The following is a 22,771-nucleotide window of genomic DNA, read 5'->3' on the forward strand; positions in this document are numbered from 1 at the left end:
ATAACTAACAAGCGGAGGAGAATAGGTATGTGCTTGACAGAATTATAGCATGCATTAAATTGTGTGGTTGAAAGAATAATCTAAATTATGGCTTTTATCCGTTTCATCGTTCCCTTATGCCATAGTTTGTACATCTCCTTTGTTATATTGCTTATATACTGTAGATATATCTTATTCATAATTTTAGGCAATATTCCAATTATGTATTTCATTAGCTCATGTGCTTTTCACCGCCAGGAGGAGATACTATATAAATGTTGGGTCTGTAACCATGTTTGCCAGTGACAGTCTATTCCCATTCAAATATTTTTGTTAAAACAAAACTTTCAGGAATAGGCCCATGTAATTCCAGTTCATAATGCGAGGGTTGTTTAGTTTGTGCAATGTGCTATCTGTGTCAGTATATTGTGGATCCTCGTGATTGTATTTTCCATCCTTTATAGACCACATAATAGAACACTTCAAAATGGTAGGCTAACCACTGACTCTCACCCCCTCGCTCTGTCTCTCAACTTAAAGACTAAAGTTTAAGGTCTCAACATCTTTCTGAATTTATCTGAACTAAGATTTATTTAAATGTCTTTTGCTTTCCATTTCGTAAGTGCCGAACGAATAGGTCTACTTCGTCAGAGATCGTTGGCTTGCACTAGCTTATAACTAGAGCTAAGTGCTAATGACATATTAATAAAAATATTATGAATTTACTGAACATAAATGTAATAAAGTTTGTGTATGGTTCTAAAGTTAAAACTCATGTTTGTTATTATAGAAGGAGAATGTGGTTCTTATCGACTTACACAAATCCCCAAGGAATCAGCAGAAACCATGTTTATTTAAGCAAGTCAGCTATATCAGCTTTGGGTTTTAAAAAGGCAAGTAAATAAGGCGGAATGAACTGTTTCGCTGCCAGACGAGGCCCCACTGATAGCCAGGTGTAGTGGTGGTAAGGTTTCACTCCATGGTGCTGAAGGAAAGCTTGGCTGTTGGGACAAGCTTTATGTAGGCCCTAACAGTTTGTGGGAACCGTTTTTCACCGCTTTCGTGAATTGAATGTATTGTTTAGCGTTGTGTAGTGTAGTGGCGTCGCTGGTATGCATCTAAAAATATTGGTTGAATTTGACCCACCAAGATTTACATGCTAAAATTGCCACTGCCTGGGAAGAAGGCAGTTGATTACCAGCATCCCTTGCAGACAACACAAAAGCTCATTCAAATTTCACACCTTAAAAGGGCTCGGTGGTTTCCCAGAACCAGATTAAGCGCTTTCAAATGGAGAAAGTGTTCAGGAGTGCAAGTGTAGCCTTATTAATCTGGGTCCCGGAACCCAGCCCATAAGGGACAATTCAGAGTTCTAGGCCTAATTCTATATTAGGATATCTCCGATGTTCTAGATTATCATGCAGCCTCAAGTGTAACAAAAACTGACATTTAATGTAATTTCCATTATTATCAGGACATACATTCTGAGTTCGGCAACAGTGGTGGACTCAAATAGTTTGGTTTGGAAAACACTACACGAAGAACAGAAACAATCCATCAATATAGCCAAAACAATGTTTCCTATTGGTCTAAAATAAGTAGGCTATGGGGGATTTCTGCAGTGGGGATAAAAAAAGAACAAAAAACTCATAATAATAGCCAAACCAAATAGGATCTAAATGTTGTCTCATCATATCCTTCAGCTAGCTGTTGAGCTATGAGCTTCCTTTCTCTTAGAAATCAGAGTAACTATTTCATCTACATTATTGTGATTTGTCGTGGGGAGGGTAGGGAGGGTAGGGTAAAAGCAACATTGTGAGCAAGTTCACTGACCCGTGTTGATTCGGAGAGAACACAGTAAGGAAGAAGTCATGGGTCTGTTACTCTGTTACACTCTGTTCTATCACTTTCTCTTCCGCTATCTATGGGCACGCAGAGGATACAGTAGAGCAGATTCAGGGCAGGCATCCACACTGCTGAACTTTCCACTAAATTTCATTCAGGAGAGAACAGAAGTGGTGTAAGCCAGGCTGAGAATACAGAGAGATGCCATCTGTTGTGACAAAAGAGTAAAACAACATCCCAGGCTTCCATGGTATGTTGTACAGAATATGAATTGTCTTGACTTTATAAACACAGAAGGGTTAGGCTGTGTGTAAAGTAGATGGCACAGTGAGTGAAACTCAACGCCAAGAGGTCATCATTCACTCTACAAGTCAAACTTATTGGCCGAATGTGGGAATTTCCACAGTGATGTTTTGATGTCTTTGTCGTGACTGCAGTTAGGTTATTGTCAAGCAAATAACTGCCGGTCTTACGGTAATTGACCGTTAATTGACAAACACGTTTAGCATCTCCTGGCTTCCACGCATAGCCTTCAAGCCACTGACGCAGACCTTTGGACCGTCTACATTTAAAAAAGTCTAATAAGTAAATTTAATATAGCCTACACAATCACAATAAATCCATTATTTATTTTAGACAAGTCTACATAAACATGATATGAAGAAAATGTAGTCCATTTCAGAAGAACAGAATAGCATACTCTGAGTTGTCCTTATGTTAGGTCCTGATCTGGCTATGACATATGGCTGTGAGCTGCACTAGTTCATTTAGCAGACAACATTTGCTTAGAATTCCGTGGCATTATTTCGTATTATTTTATAGTATGAAGAATATAATTGAACATAGCTTGCTAAAATAGAAAGGATATATTCTGCCAACAATTTCAAAGGAAGTGCACACATGCGCACAGCCGGTTATTTCAAACATGAACATATGCTTTATTCTGTGTTGAGCGGTTAACAAAGAAACTGGTCCTCCTATATGCTTCATTTAGAGGTATTTATGCAACTTTAGTTGTGATACAAACATCGGGCAATATGATTGGATTTTTAATACATTCTAAGGCTGCATGATGGGATTCTAATGATGATTTGAAAAAAGTCGCAAGCTGCACACACTTCAGTCTCATTCACAATCTGACAAGCACTTGATAATATTCTCACCAGGTCTTGAATTTTCCCAGCGGCACCCCCTTGTGTAGCCGTAATGCCCCATAAAACAATCCATGCCTTTTGCGGCCAAAGTGGGTGTTGTGCCCTTCGGCTGAATATAATAATTATCATTCCCGGCTGCTGTGCTCTGAAGCACTCACTCACATGGCTCTCTCAGATGTAGCCAATGCCCGTCATGTGATCGGGTTCCTTCTCACAGGCATTTCAGCTAAGAAGTAGGCTTCAAGTGAATGAAGACAGACACACTGGGGACGTTACTGCGCATATTGAACATGATAGAGCTGTCCACATTTAGCCTACCTTTAGTCAGCCAGCAAGATGAGTAGGCTTAACGAACAGCAAAAGCACTGTCCTATGTCAATCTATTAACCCCCATAGTAAAAAAGTTGGCCTATTCCTTCGGTACAATAAATAAATATACCAAACACTCTGGGACTGTTGTGGGATGCAATAGATCCCAAATGAATACAACCCCTAGCATAAAAAAAAAGTTTAAAAGCAATGAGACTGATGCAACAGATGAGAACTTTTAGCTTAAAATGTTGTGCCCGGGTTGTGCTGTGGCGGAGTTCTTTGTGGGCTATTCTCGGCCTGGTCTCAGGATGGTAAGTTGGTGGTTGAAGATATCCCTCTAGTGGTGTAGGGGCTGTGCTTTGGCAAAGTGGGTGGGGTTATATCCTGCCTGTTTGGTGTTGTCTGGGGGTATAGTCGGACAGGGCCACAGTGTCTCCCGACCCCTCCTGTCTCAGCCTCCAGTATTTATGCTGCAGTAGTTTATGTGTCGGGGGGCTAGGGTCAGTCTGCTATATCTGGAGTATTTCTCCTGTCTAATCCGGTGTCCTGTGTGAATTTAAGTATGCTCTCTCCAATTCTCTCTTTCTTTCTCTCGAAGGACCTGAGCCCTAGGACCATGCCTCAGAACTACCTGGCCTGATGACTCCTTGCTGTCTCCAGTCCACCTGGACATGCTGCTGCTCCAGTTTCAACTGTTCTGCATGCGGCTATGGAACCCTGACCTGTTCACCGGACGTGCTACCTGTCCCAGACCTGCTGTTTTCAACTCTCTAGAGACAGCAGGAGCGGTAGAGATACTCTGAATGATCGGCTATGAAAAGCCAACTGACATTTACTCCTGAGGTGCTGGCCTGTTGCACCCTTGTCAACCACTGTGATTATTATTATTTGGCCCTGCTGGTCACCTATGAACATTTGAACATCTTGGCCATGTTCTGTTATAATCTCCACCCGGCACAGCCAGAAGAGCACTGGCCACCCCTCATGGCCTGATTCCTCTCTAGGTTTCTTCCTAGCCACCGTGCTTCTACACCTGCATTGCTTGCTGTTTGGTGTTTTAGGCTGGGTTTCTGTACAGCACTTTGTGACTTCAGCTGATGTAAGAGCTTAATAAATAAATTGGATTTGATTCTTCACATTACAAGTACAGCAGTGCACACAGGGCAGTAGGCTATAAGTGCAAATGTTCCAAAATGCAATCAATTAGCGGGAAAACACTTCTTGAAAGTGACGCTAAATGTGATTATGCATGTAATACTTTATTACAAAGGTTAATTTTTAATGGTGGAAATTATCTTCCCCAAACTTGAAACTCATGCACTGTGTATATTATGCCAGTTAGGTATCGGTTATAAAGCAGATTAATGTCCTTTAATTTGAAGAAGTTATTTGGCCACTTTGGTTGTGATACAAACCTAATCAAAACATATAGGCCTACGGGCTAGGCTACATGAGGTGTGATACTAACCTTATTAAAACATATAGGCCTATGGGCTAGGCTACATGAGGTGTGATACTAACCTTATTAAAACATATAGGCCTATGGGCTAGGCTACATGAGGTGTGATACAAACCTTATTAAAACATATAGGCCTATGGGCTAGGCTACATGAGGTGTGATACAAACCTTATTAAAACATATAGGCCTATGGGCTAGGCTACATGAGGTGTGCGACTTTGATTTGAAAAAGTAGCAAAAAAGGCATGCGCTGTTCCTTGACTTACTGCTCAAGCTGAGTATCATTCAAGGGATAGGCTAATATTGTCACCCACCAGACTACTCTAGATTTAATGTTATTTACATACAGTGCACAAAATAATATATGTGTGAAATGAGTTTAGATTTAGAATGGACCATGATCATGCACCTGTCGGGGTATAGGGGTATTGTTGGAATTTTTTTATTTATTTAAACAGCGAAAGGAGGATGCTTTTAATGTGGTTCATTTTCATGTCAGCCATGTAGGCTATACTCCTGTTGTAAAGCGAAGCAATGTGCTTAATATTAGGAACGTTGATAGATAAATAAATATAGTAGGCCTAGCCTATAGAAAGCTGATGGGATCCTCCACTTTTTAATAGATGTCATCAAAACTCTGTTTTCTCACGCAATTGCATAGCCGATAGAATGATTTCACAAAATGAGCTCATGGGCAATAATGAACTATTTGATTAGATTTCAGTACATTTGCATTGACGTCAGAGTGATTAGAGGGACAATAGAGTGCTGAGTACCAGGCAGTTAAAAAGTTTGGTGGGTTACTAATGATCAGCAGCATCAGAGCTTGGAGAAGCCTATTTACGTGACTAAACAGTCATGTGGAATTTGAATGCTGTTATGACCGCTGGTGTGGAGGTAATACGGTAAGCCGTAACAGCCCTAGTTACAACTGGTAACTTCAGGTCAGAAACAAACCATACTAGTGCAGAAAAATTCCACAACACAGATAATAATTTCCATGACAGCTGCCAAAAGCACATTGGACAATGCAACGTGTAATAGCAAAAGAAGAAAAATAAATGTATTTTGATCTGGCAAAACCACAACCACCAATAAAAAAAGGCAGCGAGATTCACTTATGCACGGTATCACAAGTCTTTATAAACCACAAACTCTAACTCCACTAACCATGAGGACGGTCTTGGCTGAAGAGTGTGAGTGGCGGAGGCTGTGGAAGGCCAGCAGGCCCAGCAGGCTGTAGAAGGCCAGGGTGGCCAGGTTCCTCAGGTCTAGAGGGCTTTCCACCAGAGGAATGGTACCCATGGTCCAATCACAGCAGAGCTCCGAGGGGTTCAGAAGGAGCCAGGCATTTAATGGCAGCAGGTAGTTGAAGGTCAGCTGCCGGGCCGGAGTCGGGCTGACAGCAGCGGGGTTGTCAAACCTGGAGAAGAGAGGGGAAATGATGTTAGGAACCATATAGGATGGAATCACAAGCTAGAATATAAAATACATTAAATCTGCTCGCCTAAATGGAGATGTTCTATTTCCGGTCCTTGTTAAAGGTAACAATCCTTAGTGGAAGTGCCTACTATTAGGCACATTATTTGTCAATTGTGGGAATTTATGAAAAAACAAATGTAGTACAACCGAGGCAAAAGGGTTATAAATGCTAATGGCTGCTAATCTGGTTTTATCCTGTAAGTGGCACTTCGTGCTCTTTTCAAGGAATGGGACCCAACTTCTTAAAGGCTCTAGGATCCATGTGTACAGGGGTGGTCTGCCAGTCAAAAGGACGACAACCCTACATGGGATGGGGAAGGTTTTTGTGGGAGGGAAATTGGAGGACAACTTAGAGCCAGCTGGAGCTACAGTATACTTAGCAGGGCATCTATCAAGGTACAGCTTCGTGGATAACGGAAAGGCGTTGATTCTGGTGGTACTGGTAGATATGAATAAGTATCTCAAATTAGTGGCAAGGATAGTGGTTAGTACACTACATGACCAAAAGTATGTGGACGCCTGTTCGTCGAACATCTCATTCCAAAATCATGGGCATTAATACAGAGTTGGCCCCCCCTTTGCTACTATAACAGCATCCGCTTTTCTGGGAAGGCTTTCCACTAGATGTTGGAACATTGCTTCCATTCAGCCACAAGAGCATTAGTAAGGTCGGGCACTGATGTGGGGCAATTAGGCCTGGCTCGCAGTCCGAGTTTCAATTCATCCCAAAGGTGTTTGATGGGGTTGAGGTCAGGGCTCTGTACAGGGCAGTCAAATTATTACACACCAATCTCAAACCATTTCTGTATGAACCTTGCGTTGTGCACGGAACTAAGGGGCTTAGCCCGAATCATGAAAAACAGCCCAAAACCATTATTCCTCCTCCATCAAACTTCACAGTTGGCATTGTGCATACGGGCAGGTAGCGTTCTCCTGGCATCCACCATACCCAGATTAGTCCGTTGGACTATCAGATGGTGAAGAGTGATTCATCACTCCAGAGAACACATTTCCACTGCTTAGGAGTCCAATACACCCATAGTGATCTTAGGATTGTGTGCTGCTGCTCCTGTTCTAGTGCTGACGTTCCTTCCAGAGGCAGTTTGGAACTCTGTAGTGAGTGCTGAAACCGAGGACAGATAATTTTTTACACGCTATGCGCTTCAGCAAATGGCGCTCCCTTTCTGTGAGCTTGTGTGGCCTACCACTTCGCGGCTGAGCCGTTGTTGCTCCTAGACTGTTCCACTTCCCAATAACAGCACTAAGTTGACCGGGGCAGCTCAGCAGGGCAGAAATTTGACGAACTGGCTTGTTGGAAAGGTGGCATCCTATGACGGTGCAACATTGAAAGGCACTGAGCTTTTCAGTAAGGCCATTCTACTGCCAATGTTTGTCTATGGACATTGCATGGCTGTGTGCTTGATTAAATACCTGTCAGCAACGGGTGTGGCTGAAATAGTCGAATCCACTAATTTGAAGAGACTCTGAATATTATGGACACTTTGGAATTGACTGATATTTGGAGGCTTAAAAACCCAGATCTCGTAATATATAATTGGAGGAGGCTTAATCAAGCTAGTCTGATTGATTATTTTCTCATATCCTTTTCAATGGTGGCAAAAGTAAAGAAAAGTATTGATTGAGGAAATAAGATCATCAACTTATATACCTCCATATATCTATGACAGACTTTCCACGAGGAAGGGGGCATTGGAAATTTAACTAAGGTTTATTGACTGACAGTACTTCCTTGGCAAAAACTAAAGAATTCATATAACTTTTTCTTGCACAATACAGGAACAGCAGACCCACTTATTGCATGGTATTTTAAAATTTAAAATGTGCCTTTAGGGTCAATTCAATTACATTTCCATTGCAAAAACGGTATCGGTCAATGTAGACAAGACTTACAACAGAAATAGAAAATCTAACATTACAAAAAGCAAAACAATAGGACTTTATTGAGGAAAGATAGGGTTTCACTCATCTAAAACAAGCAAAGTTTTTCCTAAACCATTAAAATAGAAACGCAACCAAAAATAACCTACAGAAAATAGACTTAACAAAAATATAAAACGCACCACGCAACAATCAACGATTTTACTGAGTTACAGTTCATAAGGAAATCCGTCAATTTAAATAAATAAATGAGTCCCTAATCTATGGATTTCACGACTGGGGAGGGGCGCAGCCATGGCTAGTCCTGGAAGGGCATAGGCACACCCACTTGGGAGCCAGGCCAACCCACTGGGGAGCCAGGTCCAGCCAATCAGAATGAGTTCCTCCCCCCCCCCCCCCCCCAAAAGGGCTTCATTACAGACATAAATACACCTCAGTCTTATCAGTTGTCAGACGAGCCCACGGGTGAAGAAGCTAGATGGTCCTGGGCTGGCATGATTACACATGGTCTGCGGTTGTGAGGCCGGTTGGACATGTCGCTAAATTCTCAAAAACAAGGGAGGCGGCTTAGGGTAGAGAAATTAACATTAAATTCTCTGGCAACAGCTCTGGTGGACATTCCTGCAGTCATCATGCCAATTGCATGATCCCTCAAAAGTTGAGACATCTGTGGCATTGTGTTGTGTAACAAAACTGCACATTTTAGAGTAACCTTTTAATGTCCCCAGCAAAAGGTGCACCTGTGTAATGATCATGTTGTTTAATATGCCACACCTGTCAGGTGGATGGATTATCTTGGCAAAGAAGAAATGCTCACTAAAAAGGATGTAAACAAATTTGTGTACAAAATTGGAGAGAATTAAGCTTTGGAACATTTCTGGGATCTTTTATTTCAGCTTATGAAATATGGGACCAACACTTTACACGTTGCATATATATTGTTGTTCAGTATAGTTACAAATGATGGACAAATCCATATCTCACCAAAGGAGATGTAAAAAAAAAATGTTCTCGTCAAGTTGACCTTGGTCAGTCAATCGTCTGCTCTTCCCTCCTCCCCTTCCCGGCTCGACTGTTAACCAGTCAACTTCTAGTGAATCTTTCTTTTTATTTAAACAATTTACTACCTGTGATGCAGCTCTGCCCCAGATTGATGAATCATTATCCACTTTAAAAAAAAACTGACACGTATATCTGTTACTATGCCCAAGGTTTTGAAGGTGGCCCCTTCACAAAAGGTGGTGACCCTTGTGACCTAAATAATTATGAACCTATTTCTAAACTTTCTTGCCTAGCTAAAATGTTAGAATCGTTGATTCCTTCTCAGCTAAGAATTTTCTTATATTTGAAATATGTTATAAATGTACATCAGTCAGTTTTAGACCAGGCCATAGCACTATCTCTGCTGTATCCCAAGTTATAAACAATGTGGTTAACTGTATGGATAAAAGGCAACATTGTGCTGCCCTCTTCATTGACCTTCCATACTGTTGATCACTCACTACTAATTCAGAGGCTTTCCTCAATTGGTCTAGATCAGGCTAAATTGTAACTGGTGTAAAAGTACTTGACAGATAGAACTGTGTATCTACTGATGGTATAACTACTGACCCCCTGCAGGGGTCAATACTTTGTCCTTCTTACGATTTACATTACCAATATTGACTTGTCTGTAAAAATGAAATGAATTGAATTCAGGTAAAACTAAGTATATATTGTTCTCTAGAGCACATACAAATAACTCTGACGATTTCAACATACAGTTGAAGTGGGAAGTTTACATACACTTAGGTTGGAGTCAATAAAACTCGCCTTTCAACTACTCCACAAATACTCCACACATACTTTTTCCAACAATTGTTTACAGACAGATTATTTCACTTATAATTCACTGTATCACAATTCCAGTGGGTCAGAAGTTTAAATACACTAAGTTGACTGCACCTTTTAACAGCTTGCAAAATTCCAGAAAATTATGTTATGGCTTTACAAGCTTCTGACAGGCTAATCGACATAATTTGAGTCAATTGGAGGTGTACCTGTGAATGTATTTCAAGGCCTACCTTCAAACTCAGTGCCTCTTTGCTTGCCATCATGGGAAAATCAAAAGAAATCAGCCAAGACCTCAGAAAACAATTGTAGACCTCCACAAGTCTGGTTTATCCTTGGGAGCGATTTCCAAACGCCTGAAGGTACCACGTTCATCTGTACAAACAATAATACGCAATGGGACCATGGGACCACGCAGCCGTCATACCGCCCAGGAAGTAGACGCGCTCAGTCTCCTAGAGATTAATGTACTTTGGTGCGAAAAGTGCAAATCAATCCCAGAACAACAGCAAAGGACCTTGTGAAGATGCTGGAGGAAACAGGTACAAGAGTATCTATATCCACAGTAAAACAAGTCCTATATCAACATAACCTGAAAGGCCGCTCAGCAAGGAAGAAGCCACTACTCCAAAACCCCCATAAAAAAGCCAGACTACAGTTTGCAATTGCACATGGGGACAAAGATCGTACTTTTTGAAGAAATGTCCTCTGGTCTGACAAAACAAAAATAGAACTGTTTGGCCATAATGACCATCGTTATGTTGGAGGAAAAAAGGGGGAGCCTTGCAAGCCGAAAAACACCATCCCAACCATGAATCACGGGGGTGGCAGCATCATGTTGTAGGGGTGCTTTCCTACATGAGGGACTGGTGCACTTCACAAAATAGATGGCATCATGAGGCAGGAAAATTGTGGCTATATTGAAGCCAACATCAAGACATCAGTCAGAAAGTTAAAGCTTGGTTGCAAATGGGTCTTCCCAAATGGACAATGACCCCAAGCATACCCACAAGGTTGTGGCAAAATGGCTTAAGGAAAACAAAGTCAAGGTATTGGAGTGGCCATCACAAAGCCCTGACCTCAATCCTATAGAACATTTGTGGGCAGAACTGAAAAAAACGTATGCGAGCAAGGAGGCCTACAAACCTGACTCCGTTACACCAGCTCTGTCAGGAGGAATGGGCCAAAATCCACCCAACTTATTGTGGGAAGCTTGTGGAAGGATACCCAAAACCTTAGACCCATTTTAAACGGCAATGCTACCAAAATACTAATTGAGTGTATGTAAACTTCTGACCCACTGGGAATGTGATGAAATAAATAAAAACCGAAATAAATCATTATCTCTACTATTATTCTGACATTTCACATTCTTAAAATAAAGTGTGGATCCTAACTGTCAGGGATTTTTTTACTATGATTAAATGTCAGGAATTGTGAAAAACTGTGTTGAAATGTATTTGGCTGAGGTGTATGTAAACTTCCGACTTCAACTGTATGTACTTTCGGATGGTGTCCAAATTTTTGTGTTCCTGCTTACAAATATTAGGGCATCTGGATAGATGAAAATCTGTATTTATTTTTTTAAAGCATATTGATGAGTTAAGAAGTTGAGAATAAAAATGGTTATCTTGTATAGAAATAGGCCATGCCTCTTGCTAAATCGTAGAAAGCAGATTACACAGTAGAAGTTCCAATCGGTGCAAGACTATGGCAACAATCTATATGAACACAGTTGCCACTTCTTTAAAAGCCTTGAGATGCAGTTGATCATAGCGCTCTGTGCTTTATTACAGGAGTTCGTTTTAGTACTCATTATTGCATTATCTACCACTAAGTTGGTTGGCCTTCTGATGTCACGTAGGTTGACACATTATGTTTTCATATATAAAGCCCTTTTACAAAAGCTCCCGCTGTACCTAACATCAATAGTAAACTTTAGACATGAGTTACCACACCTAGTCTCAGGGATGGAAATTCCTTTGGTCTCTACTGAGTTAGGTAAATCAACTTTTAGTTTTCTTGCACCTTATTTGTGGAAAAATCTTCAAAATGTTCTTAAAATGTGATGTGGTGCCTCTAGGGAAATTCAGAAAGCTGATTGAGGACGCTCTAGGGAAATTCTGAAAGCTGATTGAGGACCTTATTACTGGTGAAGAAGTTTGTTTTTTATTACCATTTTTTTATTACTATTTTATCTTTCATTATGTATTAATATTTTGAGGTGTGTCTTTTCTGTAATTTATATAATTCAGGGCTCATTTGTAAAATAAACCTTGGTGTCAGTATGTCTCCCTGATAAAATAACGGTTAAATATAAAATAAAAAAAATATTCTCCTACCTCAGATGACGATGAGTTTCGTGACATCCTTCTCCCCCAAAATAATTTTAAACTATCTGCGACACACAAAACATTTTTGTTCAGGCCTAATTACATTGGATAATTAAAGTTGAAAATAGATTCCTTTCAGATAGGGAAAACCCCTGGCCTTGATGGCATTCAAATAGATATATCAAACTTTTTATGAACCATTTTAAGATCCATTATCATCATCATGATTTAATTACTCTTATATAAATGTCAAACTGCCGGACAAAACAAAAAGAGGGACGGATCTCTCTCCAACTGAAGCAGGAGCCAGGGGTGGCAGTACAAAAACCCAGTATCTTAAAAAAAATGGAATACCCCTCACCCTTCAATGTTGGGATGCTAAAATATTGGCAAACTGTATTGCTCACAGAATTAAAAAGATCGTACGTTAAATTTTTCATCCCAATCAGACAGGACTCTTAAAAGGAAGATATATTGGAGACAGACAACTACAAGAAATAATTGAAAACTATGAAAATGCAGGGAAACCAGGTATAATCTTTATAGCAGATTTTGAGAAAGTTTTCGAGACAGTACATCTAGAATCTGTTCAAAATTGCCTGGTTTTATTTATTTTTTTACTTTGGAGAATCTCTCATAATATGGGAAAAAGTCATGTACAACAATACTTTGTCAAATAAAAAAAACATTACTTCTCTGACAACTTTGAATTGTCAAGAGGATGACAACCTTAAGGGGCAAAACATTTATGATTAGAGACAAAAGTATTAAATGTACGCTGATGATTCATGTTCGAGTCATCAATCTTCAACCTTGAAGGGCATTAATGAGGACCTGGATAATTTCTCCAGTTTCTCTGGACGAAAACCCAACGATGATAAATGCTATATTTACATAAGTATTCAGAACCTTTACTCAGTACTTTGTTGAAGCACCTTTGGCAGCTATAACAGTCTCGAGTCTTCTTGGTATGATGCTACAAGCTTGGCACACCTGTATTTGGGTAGTCTCTCATTCTTCTCTGCAGATCCTCTTAAACTCTGTCAGGTTGGATGGGGAGCGTTGCTGCACAGCTATTCTCAGGTCTCTCCAGAGATGTTCAAGTCTGGGCTATGGCTGGGCCACTTGAGGACATTCAGAGACGTGTCCCGAAGCCACTCCTGCATTGTCTTGGCTGTGTGCTTAGGGTTGTTGTCCTGTCGGAAGGTGAACCTTCACCCTATATATCTCTTTGTACTTTGCTCCGTTCATATTTGCCTCAATCCTGACTAGTCTCCCAGTCCCTGCCGTTGAAAAACATCCCAACATCATGATGCTGCCACCAACATGCTTCACCGTAGGGAAGGTGCAAGGCTTCCTCCAGACTTGACGCAATCTTGGTTTCATCAGACCAGGGAATCTTGTTTCTCATGTCCTTTAGTTGCCTTTTGGAAAACTCCAAGCGGGCTGTCGTGCCTTTTACTGAGGAGTGGCTTCCACTGGCCATTCCACCATAAAGGCCACTGTTCTTGGGCACCTTCAATTCCGCAGAAATGTTTTGGTACCATTCCCCAGATCTGTGCCTCAATGCAATGCTGTGTCGGAGCTCTACGAACAATTCCTTCGACCTCATGGCTTGGTATTTGCTCTGACATGCACTTTCAATTGCGGGACCTTATAGACAGGTGTGTGCCTTTCCAGATCATGTCAAATCAATTGAATTTACCACAGGTGGACTCCAAATCAAGTTGTAGAAACATCTCAGGTATGATCAATGGAAACAGGATGCACCGGAGTTCAATTTCGAAACTCATAGCAAAGGGTCTGATTACTTATGTAAATAAAAGTTTCTAAAAACCTGTTTTCACTTTGTCATTATGGGGTATTGTGTGTAGATTGAGTAGTATTTTTATGTATTTAATCCATTTTAGAATAAGGTTGTAACGTAACAAAATGTGGAAGGGAAGAGATCTGAATACTTTGCGAATGCACTGTATATCAACAATCACACCAAGAGTCTAATTAAATCTGTCTTTTAAATCTGCAACGAACCGTGTGTGATTCGGGCAGACACACACCACATAGCTAGTGGGTAGGGTTAAGCTGCATTTATATTGGTATGACCTGGGCCAATTAAGTACCTTCAATTATCTGTGAATTAGAGTTTGGAGCAGTGTGCCCATAAGTCAAATGCATTTTTGTCCAATTCCCCGAAACTGAATTCCTTGTCGAACTGACATGCTATCATGGTACATTTGCTTGCGCCATTGGGGACCACTGATGACACCGCTGAAAATAAGCTTGGGTAAAGAGAGCAGCCCATGAGGAGGACAGGGAGGGGGAGGAGAAGTAGGAGGAGGAGAGCAGGAGGCAGTGTCAGGAAGGGGGGGGGGGGGGACGGGGGACCAAGGCAGTGCCAGGACAGTGAACTTACAAGTGAATTCACTTGGCTGTCTGGTTAAACAATAAATCAGGTCTACAGAGCTACCCAGCAATAAACATTAAGGGCTCCAGTTCCAACGAAAACAAGCCTATTCAGAAGAATAATAAAAGTCCTTCGAGTACTGATTTCTTAATGACTACTGTCTACAACAGAAACTGGTTGGTTCGAGCCCTGAATGACATTTGGCAAAAAAATAAAAATACTTTCTACTGTTCTAATTAGATTGGTAACCAGTTTATAACAACAACAAGGCACCTCGGCAGCTAGAACGTTGTTTGTAGACCATGAGACATCCAGAAAATCGGTCTTCTCACAAAATCATCTGTAAAGTCCAAAAGCTAATTACATTGGTAACCAGTTTATAATAGCAACAAGGCACCCCGGGGTTGTGATATGGCCAAAACTGATTAAAGGGTCTGAATACTTATGTAAAGTTAATTTAAGATTATTTTTTTTTATTATACATTTGCAAAAAGTTCTAAAAACATGTTTTCGCCTTGTCATTCTGGGGTTTTGTGTTTAGATTGATGAGGATTTATTTTTATGTAATACATTTTAGAATAAGGTTGCAACGTAACAAAGTGTGGAAAAAGGGAATGGGTCTGAATACTTTCCGAATGCACTGTATTTATTCATGGTTCTACCGACTCAGGAAAATCATTTTTCAAATCATATGAGAAAAAAATATTTCATTTGATTTCGTATGGCAAACCAGATAAAGTTAAACGGGCATAATTATATAACGAACATGAGTTGAGGGTTAAAACGATAACATATGAAGGCATTAATCAGCTCTCTTAATAACCTGTTGAGTGTAGGGGGCAGTATTTTGATGTTTGGATGAAAAACGTACCCAAAATGAAACTGCCTATATCTCAGGCCCAGAATCTAGAATATGCATATAATTGTCAGATTAGTATAGAAAACACTAAAGTTTCCAAAACTGTCAAAATATTGTCTGTGAGTATAACAGAACTGATATTGCAGGCAAAAACCTGAGGAAAATCCAACCAGGAAGTGCCTAAGAGAAACTAATCTCCCTGTTCCATTGCATGCCTATCCTCCATTTAAAGGGATAGCAACCAGATTCCTTTTCCTATGGCTTCCACATGGTGTGAACAGTCTTTATACATAGTCTCAGGCTTTTATTCTGAAAAATGAGCGAGAACGATCACATCGCGTCAGTGGATGGCTGGGTGCCAGCAGAGTTTTGCATGCGCAACAGCTTGGAGCAGACATTTTCTCTCTCTCTCCTATTGAAAAGGCTATGGTCCGGTTGAAATATTATCGATTATTTATTGTAAAAACAACCTGAGGATTGATTATAAAAAACGTTCAACATGTTTCTACGAACTTTACGGATACTATTTGGAATTTTCGTCTGCCCCGTCGTGACCGCTCGAGCCTGTGGATTTCTGAACATAACGCGCCAACCAAATGGAGGTATTTTGGATATAAAAATAATCTTTATGGAACAAAAGGAACATTTATTGTGTAACTGGGAGTCTCGTGAGTGCAAACATCCGAAGATCATCAAAGGTAAGTGATTCATTTTATTGCTTTTCTGACTTTCGTGACCAATGTAGTTTGCTGTTAGCTGTTTGTAGTGTTTTGTCTGCCGAGAGAGATGTCCTTACATAAACGCTTGGTATGCTTTCGCTGAAAAGCTTTTTTGAAATCTGACACGCCAGGTGAATTAACAACAAGCTAACCTGTGTTTTGCTATATTGCACTTGTGATTTCATGAAAATTAAATATTTTTAGTAATTTAATTTGAATTTAGCGCTCTGCAATTCAGCGGTTGACGAAAATGATCCCGCTAACGGGATGGTTGCATCATACTCCTAGAGTATGTCCGTGCCCTGTGGAAATCTCATTAGCATAATAAAAAAATACCCCACTTTAAGCAAGAGATATGTTTTTTTTTTTGCATTGGCTACGTCTCAATCCACCGCATCAGCCGATGTCGCACTTCCGCATCTGCGGTGAAAGGTGACAGAGCTAGAGCATTGTTTGTCAGACTATGAGACATCCAGAAAATCGATCTTCTCACAAAATCATCTGTAGAGTCCAAAAGTATAAACTATTATTACTGTGGAAAGGTAAGATTCACAAACATGTCGGTTGAAAAAAACTTCCTTTCGATTTTTTTTTTGGGGGGGGAGACTGTTTCATGTATTGAGTCTGTTATTCAAATGAGTTTGTATAGCCTAATAGCAGTAAGGTCAAACATTTTTCAACCAAATAATTTTGTACATATATTTTTTTGATACTCCAAGGGGTCTTAAAACATCATATAAATTATCCTTGGTATGACCAGCTTAAAACAATTCCATATGTTATCTTAGTAGAACAATTTAAAACGATGCATGGCTAATATATAAAATGACTAATATAAATCGGAAAATGTTTCACTTAAGGTCCAGAGGTCTGACAACTATGCTGCAAAAATAGTTGGGAAAAGATTTGAGGTCCCAATACCATGGCATCGGGTTTATTCACCGATATACAAAACAATTGACAATACCATGGCATTGGGTTTCTGAACTGATAATAAAAAACAATTGACACAATACTTTATTTTCAATTTAAACTATTATATAAAATGTGCTCAATATATGGGACATTGAAGAGTCAGTCAGTCGGGTGCAAACAGATTATTTTAATTGAATGCGCTGTCAAATGATGTATATTTTAGTAATGGGGTCTGATGGGAGAAAAGGGGTGTTCACACCAGAGAAGATCCTGGGAAGTCGGTTTGTGACCTAGATTCACAAAGTTCATTTCTAGAGAATTATGATGTATTATGATGTAACGTGTTTGTTTAGATCACTGTAGTGTGTCTAGGACACACGTGAAGCGTACCCGTTTCGGCAAGCCAGATTGAATGTAATCAGTTCTAAATGGAGGGGGGTTGGGGGTCACCTACCTCACGGTGAGATAAATGTTTTTTCTTAGTTGTTTTTGTTGCCACTCCGATATTTCAACACTATTTAAGGCTGGTGAAGTTAGCCTTTTTGTTGGATTAAAATGACTGAGTCTTATGCTCATGCTGCAGTGTCACTGAGATCGGATTTCTATTGAACTGAGTTGTGTACAGGGCGGGACTTGGGTTTATGAACAGACAATTATTGGGTGTTTTAGTTATGGGGTTGGGTCATTGTGAAAATGAAGTGTTCATTTGTTGTCTTTGCCTTAACTTGGATACAATATAATTTTGAGTTTTGCACTATACTATTTCTGTTTTGATTATTTTGTTCCAATTTCATACATAAAAGGTATACAAAGAAATAAAGGCTTCAGTTTCTGTATAGTTATTTTCTATAGTTTGATGTGAACCAGGGTGCATGTTACAATCTCTTTTGGTAACTGTACTTTGGTGGCTCGCTTTGAGTCAACACCCATTCCTGGACCTAAGTCATAATGTCTGTGTTCTGACGGACCTACAAACAGTACTGTTAGGAGACCTGAAAAACCATGATCAATCAATGGGAAATATGATTACACTCAGCCTTCTCACACTGTACATATGATTCAGTCTTTTCAGTCTCTTCACACTGTGCAATGTTAAATTAAAATATTGATATCAACCTGGCCAGATTGCATGATTTGCGCCGGTTTTGTTGTCACATTACAGTTGACATAGCCAATTGCGTAGAGGTGTATTTGCACCATCAGCGCAAGCCGCCTCCTATGCGCGAGTGAAGGGAGTTCAGAAGGGAGTTGCATCTTACAAATAGTTTTCACATACTTTGTATATCTAGTGTATAAAATGTGTGTGTTTTACCTTGTCAGTTCAGGGATTCAATCTTTAAAAAAAATGTATTTACCGTTATTTAACTAGGCAAGTCAGTTAAGAACAAATTCTTATTTTCAATGACTGCCTAGGAACAGTGGGTTAACTTTTTATGGCTGCAGGGGCAGTAGAGTAGCTTGGGTGAAAAGGTGCCCATATCAAACGGCCTGCTCCTCAGTCATAGTTGTTAATATTTGCATATTATTAGTAGTATTGGATAGAAAACACTCTGAAGTTTCTAAAAATGTTTGAATGATGTCTGTGAGTATAACAGAACTCATATTGGCAGGCAAAATCCTGAGTTGAAATCAAAACAGGAAGTCAGAAATCTGAGTTTGTATTTATTCACCAGTCCCCATTGAAATCCCCTTGATAAATGAATGATGTTGCACTGCCTAGGGGTTCCACTAGATGTCAACCATCAATATAAATTATAATGAGGCTTCTATGTTGGGTTGGGAGTGAATGAGAGCAGAATATATTTATACTTTATACTTTTTCCTCATGGTAGTCACTTGCGTTCCATTGCTCACGAAGACAAGAAAGAATACTCCGGTTGGAACTTTATTGAAGCTATATGTTAAAAACATCCTAATGATTGATTCTGTACTTAGTTTGAAATGTTTCTTCTACCGGTAATATCACTTTTTGAAGTTTTTGTCCGATATAACGCTGACCAGAATTAGCGTTTGGATATGTATACCAAATGCTCTAACAAAATAAGGTATTTTGACATAAATAACGGACATTTTCGAACAAAACAAACATTTATTGTGGACCTGGGATTCCTGGAGTGCTTTCTGATGTAGATCATCAAGGGTAAGGGCATATTTATCATGTAATTTCTTGATTATGTTGACGCCATCTTTGCGGATGTGGTGTTTTTAAATTGAGCGCCGTCTCAGATTATTGCATGCATTTCTTTTTCCGTAAAGTTTTTTTGAAATCTGACACAGAGGTTGCATTAAGGAGAGGTACAGTGGGCCAAAAAAGTATATAGTCAGCCACCAATTGTGCAAGTTCTCCCACTTAAAAAGATGAGAGGCCTGTAATTTTCATCATAGGTACACTTCAAATATGACAGACAAAATGAGAAAAAAGAAATACGGACACTTTGGTGGGATTAACGAAAATAGATTTACAATTATATAAGCCACGTTTTAGGAATTGTAATTATGAGATTTCTGTGGTTTGAATTTTGGCGCACTCTATTTTCACTGGTAGTTGTCATATCGATCCCGGTATCGGGATTCGAAAGATGGGTTAGTCTGTGGACATCGAAGGGTTGGAATTAAGATAAGAGTGTACTGTATGTGAAATAGCTGTAAGCAGCAGTAGAATACATATTGTTGTCCGTTTCTTTACTCCATTAGGGGAGGGGTGGTAGGTTTGGGGAAAAATTTAAAAAAAATAATAATAGGGAATTACAAATAACGCAAACATTAAGTTTGATAGAACCCACAATCTGTAATATTGAAGCTGATCTCCCCCGTCAAATGAGGTGGTGAGAGCGAAAGGGTGAGTGGGAAACATTGGAAAGGTGATGAAAGAAATTGATGAGTGGATATCGGAGTTGGGTTATCAAACTTGGAGAATGAGGGTGGAGAGGGAAAGAAATGGAAGGTGAAAGAAAGAGGCTGAGAGGAACGAAGGGTTTGTAGAATTTTGGTTTGTTTTTTACGCTTTATTTATTCAGGGAAAACCCATCGAGAACAAGGTCTCATTCACAAGGGTGCCCTGATCACAGTAACACAAGAAATAAATATAATATGAAACAAAAGTGATCAATGCAATCTAAAATGTAAATACAGCAAAACATTTAAGAAAAACATGACATTCCTCAGCTATTCGGTCCTTTTGAAAACATGCCCCTTTCAAAAAAATTTAGAACTAAAACAGATATAGCCCTTGGTTCACTCCAGACCTGACCAGCACAAAAACATCCTGTGGCGGACTGCACTAGCATCGAATAGTCCCCGTGATAAGCAACTTTTCAGGGAAGTCAGGAACAAATACATGCAGTCAGACTAGCTTTTTCAAACATACATTTGCATCCTGTTACCCTAACTCCAAAAGGTTTTGGGGCACTAAAGTCCATGGAGAATAAGACCACCTCCTCCCAACTGCCCACCGTACTGAGGCTAGGTAACACTGTCACCACCAATAAATCCACGATAATTGAGAAGTTCAATAAGCATTTCTCTACGTCTGGACATGCTTTCCTCCTGGCTACCACAACCCCGGTCAACAGCTCCGCACCCGCCGCAGCTACTTGCCTAAGCCTCCCCTCCACCCAAATCCAGACAGCAGATGTTCTGAAAGAGCTGCAAAACCTGGACCTTTACAAATCAGCTGGGCTAGACAATCTGGACACTCTGTCTAAAATTATCCTCCGCCATTGTTGCAACCCCTATTACCAGTCTGTTCAACCTCTCTATCGTATTGTCTAAGATCCCTAAAGACTGGAAAGCTGCCGCGGTCATCCCCCTCTTCAAAGGAGGTGACACTCTAGACCCAAACTGTTATAGACCTATATCCATCCTGCCTGCCTTTTTAAAGACTTCGAAAGCCAAGTTAATAGATCACTGACCATTTCGAATCCCACCGTACCTTCTCTGCTGTGCAATCCGGTTTCCGAGCTGGTCACCGTTGCACCTCAACCACGCTCAAGGTACTAAAGGATATCATAACCGCTATCAATAAAAACAGTACTGTGCATCAGTCTTCATCTACCTGGCCAAGGCTTTCAACTCTATCAATCACCGTATTCTTATCGGCAGACTCAATAGCCTTGGTTTCTCAAAAGACTGCCTCGTCTGGTTCACCAACTACTTCTCAGACAGAGTTCAGTGTGTCAAATCGGAGGGCTTGCTGTCCGGACCTCTGGCAGTCTATGGGGGTACCACAGGGTTCAATTCTCGGGCCAACACCTTTCTCTGTATATATCAATGATGTCGCTCTTGCTGCAGGTGATTCCCTGATCCACCTCCACACAGACGACACCATTCTGTATACATCTGGCCCTTCTTTGGACACTTAACTAACCTCCAAACAAGCTTTTTTTTTACGTTACGGAAAAAGCCTAACCCCACTTTAAGCAAGAGATATGTTTTTTTTTTTGCATTGGCTACGTCTCAATCCACCGCATCAGCCGATGTCGCACTTCCGCATCTGCGGTGAAAGGTGACAGAGCTAGAGCATTGTTTGTCAGACTATGAGACATCCAGAAAATCGATCTTCTCACAAAATCATCTGTAGAGTCCAAAAGTATAAACTATTATTACTGTGGAAAGGTAAGATTCACAAACATGTCGGTTGAAAAAAACTTCCTTTCGATTTTTTTTTTTGGGGGGGAGACTGTTTCATGTATTGAGTCTGTTATTCAAATGAGTTTGTATAGCCTAATAGCAGTAAGGTCAAACATTTTTCAACCAAATAATTTTGTACATATATTTTTTTGATACTCTCTTAAAACATCATATAAATTATCCTTGGTATGACCAGCTTAAAACAATTCCATATGTTATCTTAGTAGAACAATTTAAAACGATGCATGGCTAATATATAAAATGACTAATATAAATCGGAAAATGTTTCACTTAAGGTCCAGAGGTCTGACAACTATGCTGCAAAAATAGTTGGGAAAAGATTTGAGGTCCCAATACCATGGCATCGGGTTTATTCACCGATATACAAAACAATTGACAATACCATGGCATTGGGTTTCTGAACTGATAATAAAAAACAATTGACACAATACTTTATTTTCAATTTAAACTATTATATAAAATGTGCTCAATATATGGGACATTGAAGAGTCAGTCAGTCGGGTGCAAACAGATTATTTTAATTGAATGCGCTGTCAAATGATGTATATTTTAGTAATGGGGTCTGATGGGAGAAAAGGGGTGTTCACACCAGAGAAGATCCTGGGAAGTCGGTTTGTGACCTAGATTCACAAAGTTCATTTCTAGAGAATTATGATGTATTATGATGTAACGTGTTTGTTTAGATCACTGTAGTGTGTCTAGGACACACGTGAAGCGTACCCGTTTCGGCAAGCCAGATTGAATGTAATCAGTTCTAAATGGAGGGGGGTTGGGGGTCACCTACCTCACGGTGAGATAAATGTTTTTTCTTAGTTGTTTTTGTTGCCACTCCGATATTTCAACACTATTTAAGGCTGGTGAAGTTAGCCTTTTTGTTGGATTAAAATGACTGAGTCTTATGCTCATGCTGCAGTGTCACTGAGATCGGATT

The 22,771-nt window shown here is 40.0% G+C and overlaps 1 protein-coding gene across 1 annotated transcript in view; it reads right to left on the minus strand.

Annotated features, from left to right (window-relative positions):
• Positions 1-22,771, minus strand: part of LOC139375272 (transmembrane O-mannosyltransferase targeting cadherins 3) — a 154,253-nt gene that overhangs the window by 48,392 nt on the left and 83,090 nt on the right. The window contains exon 7 of the mRNA XM_071116892.1: positions 5,920-6,172. Within this exon, the coding sequence (XP_070972993.1) occupies positions 5,920-6,172 (253 nt within the window). The remainder of the gene's footprint in view (positions 1-5,919; positions 6,173-22,771) is intronic.

Source organism: Oncorhynchus clarkii, chromosome 2 (genome assembly GCF_045791955.1).
Source record: "Oncorhynchus clarkii lewisi isolate Uvic-CL-2024 chromosome 2, UVic_Ocla_1.0, whole genome shotgun sequence".
NCBI classification, from domain to species: domain Eukaryota; kingdom Metazoa; phylum Chordata; class Actinopteri; order Salmoniformes; family Salmonidae; genus Oncorhynchus; species Oncorhynchus clarkii.